Here is a 2,598-nt window from a genome sequence, read left to right as displayed (position 1 = left end):
CACACACACACACACACACACACACACACACACACACACACACACACAGTAACACATCATGCAGTGAAGGATGCATTTTCAACAGCAACAAATATAACTCTTCATGCCAGGGGTTCTTCTCAATACATGACCTTTCCAGTTACAAAGATTGTTGAAACGTTTAATTTATACAAAACAAAAAGCTACATTTGCTGTACTTGGACCCAATGGTCCCTTTAAGTGGACAGGCAGACAAACACTAATGATAATGAACATATTAAAAGAAACTCGCCAGTAAGACGCTGGCGAGGATGATAAACATTTGAGGCATATGATTGACCGCGTCTTGCCAATTGGTTTAATTCGTTCACTCCCGTGTTGTTCAATCTTGGCAGTAGCGCTCTACATATTCCTTGCTTATGATTATTTATCTCTACTATAATATAACAATGGATGTAAGTGTGTGTATGTGTGTGTGTGTGTGTGTGTGTGTGTGTGTGTGTGTGTGTGTGTGTGTGTGTGTGTGTGTCTGTCTGTCTGTCTGTCTGTCTGTGGTCGCCATACCTCAGAGATGGCAAAAGATAAGCACAAGATATTTTGCATGCACACTGCCCTGGCCCCAAAGATGTGCACCTGGGTTTTAGTTTCTCGAGATATTGTTTCCTTCCTCGGATAATGATCGACCCTCCCCATTAATGAATACAGCCTATAATAGTGCAAGGGAAGTAAGTCATGTTTTGTTACCCATGGAAGGGAGGTAACTCATCATACCAGCATTCCGTGTCATTCTCATTTCCCCCAAACGTTTGATTTGGAGTTTTTCTTTGAGGGCTTTGCTTACACCCGGGCGAAGCCGGGCCAGATAGCTAGCTGCAATATAAATAACATCAAACATTTGACACAATATGTATTCTTTACTTCCAGAAATACTGCCCTAGCACATCAGAAATGATGTACATCTACCGCTCGACAAGCGGGGTGAGCGAGAGCTCGGTGAAGGGAGAGGCCTGCTTCAGACTGGTGGAGATGGGGGGACGTAGCCTGACGACTCCCAAACTTCTCTACTTCTTCGACAATGCCAACGCCGCCATTTTCGTCGCCTCATGCTGCGACGTGGAGCGCAAGTTCCGGAATGGTGTCTTCACTTCCGGGTTCATGGAAACGTGCGAGTTCTTCTCCCTGGTGGCGCGAGACCCGACCCTGGTGAAGGTACCCATCATTCTCATCATCACCAAGCTGGATCTCCTCATGGAGAAGGCCAAGCGGGTCGACCTCAAGACGGTGCTGTCCGACTTCAAGGGCGACCCGCGGGAGGTGAAAGACGTGAAGAAGAACCTGTTGGAGGCCTTCCGAACCCGTTGCCATTCCAGACCACTGTACCACCACTTTCTGACGTGCACGGAGATTACCAACGTGCGCGAGGTTTTCGCTGAGATCAAGCGAGACCTCAGGGACAGCTTGTTGAGGAAGCTGCTCCCTCAGTGAGTTTCAAGGATGACTATTCGTCTGCGATGTCTGAATGCATCAAGCAAGGTCTTAAGCCTGTCTTTAACTGGGCGAAGTCGTCTACGCGAAGTATAGTTCGTGAAACTTGCCGCATGAAGCTTTGACACTGAGTTTTCGGTAAAAAGACTTTGCGAAGTCGACTTCGGGCTGAATTAGGGACCGCCTTTAAGAGACGGTCAGTCGTGGAAGCTACCTGCTTAGCGATGGTTCTGGGTGACTGCCATTGTTGACTATATGGTTTTCGATATTCACAGTGATTTTGACAAGTTTATTTGCATCAGGCCAGGACCTTCTTCTTCTTCTTCTTCGTACGACGGCTGTGTCAGACTCGGAATCTGGAGGATGCCATGAACATGGACGTTCTTTCCAGGTCCTCCAGTGCTCCCCACATTTTGGTCCTCAGATCTGTTTGGTCAGGCCATGTCTGGATCCGCAGTTGGTCGAGGAGGGGACATGCTTGGAGAACATGTTCTGGAGTCTGATCTCCCTCTCCACAGTCACAGGCCAGGACCAAGATAGAAGGCTGTTTCACTTGTGAGATACCTCGCGGTCGTGTTTGCCCTGGACCGTCAATGTTACCCACAGACATCCAAGCCAGAAAGGACACAGATCGAGCCACCACTAGAGGCTATGTCATCTGTGAAATTCTTCGGCAATCGTGTTGATCTTCGCCTTGCAATGGAACGTCAAGCTGTGATTCAATTATTCGAGCTTGACCTGAGACATCCTGAACTCAGGTCAAAATGAGTTCGGCTCATTCTCTCCCTGACAGGATGCCTTGAGTTTCTTTGTCTGGCAAGGAAACCGATTTTTTTTAACATATTTTGAGCTTTTTGTAATGTATTATTGATATAAGCAGATTCGCGATCGTCGATAATGATTTTTCATGGTGTTTTGTAATTTTTAAATTACAAAGGAATTGATATGTAAGACAGTTTCAAGCGAACTATTTTTCGCGGCTGTATTTACTGTGCAAACAACTCTAAATATGGCAAAAGTGTCACGTGATAATCAACCGTTTGGTTTCGGCGCTCACTGGAGCAGACGATTTTTTCTGAAACCAGTTGACAGTGATGAAACCATATATTACGGTCTACTTCCGGCGCAGTCCCA

The 2,598-nt window shown here is 46.5% G+C and overlaps 1 protein-coding gene across 1 annotated transcript; it reads left to right on the top strand.

Annotated features, from left to right (window-relative positions):
• The first annotated feature begins 428 nt into the window (after positions 1-428).
• LOC138953500 (guanine nucleotide-binding protein subunit alpha-12-like) lies at positions 429-2,023 on the top strand. The gene is made up of 3 exons (XM_070325342.1): positions 429-434; positions 904-1,460; positions 1,903-2,023. Exons 1-3 carry the CDS (start codon positions 429-431, stop codon positions 2,021-2,023), a joined length of 684 nt encoding a protein of 227 aa, XP_070181443.1.
• Positions 2,024-2,598: the final 575 nt, after the last annotated feature.

The sequence above is a fragment of the Littorina saxatilis genome, linkage group LG2 (assembly GCF_037325665.1).
Source record: "Littorina saxatilis isolate snail1 linkage group LG2, US_GU_Lsax_2.0, whole genome shotgun sequence".
Taxonomy (NCBI): domain Eukaryota; kingdom Metazoa; phylum Mollusca; class Gastropoda; order Littorinimorpha; family Littorinidae; genus Littorina; species Littorina saxatilis.
Note: the sequence above shows the minus strand (reverse complement) of the source record. Positions and strands in the feature narration are given on the sequence as shown.

Excerpts from the sequence above, each read along its gene's own strand:
- LOC138953500 (XM_070325342.1), top strand. Across the intron at positions 1,461-1,902 it reads TTGAGGAAGCTGCTCCCTCA|GCCATGTCTGGATCCGCAGT; the intron begins GTGAGTTTCAAG and ends CTGTTTGGTCAG.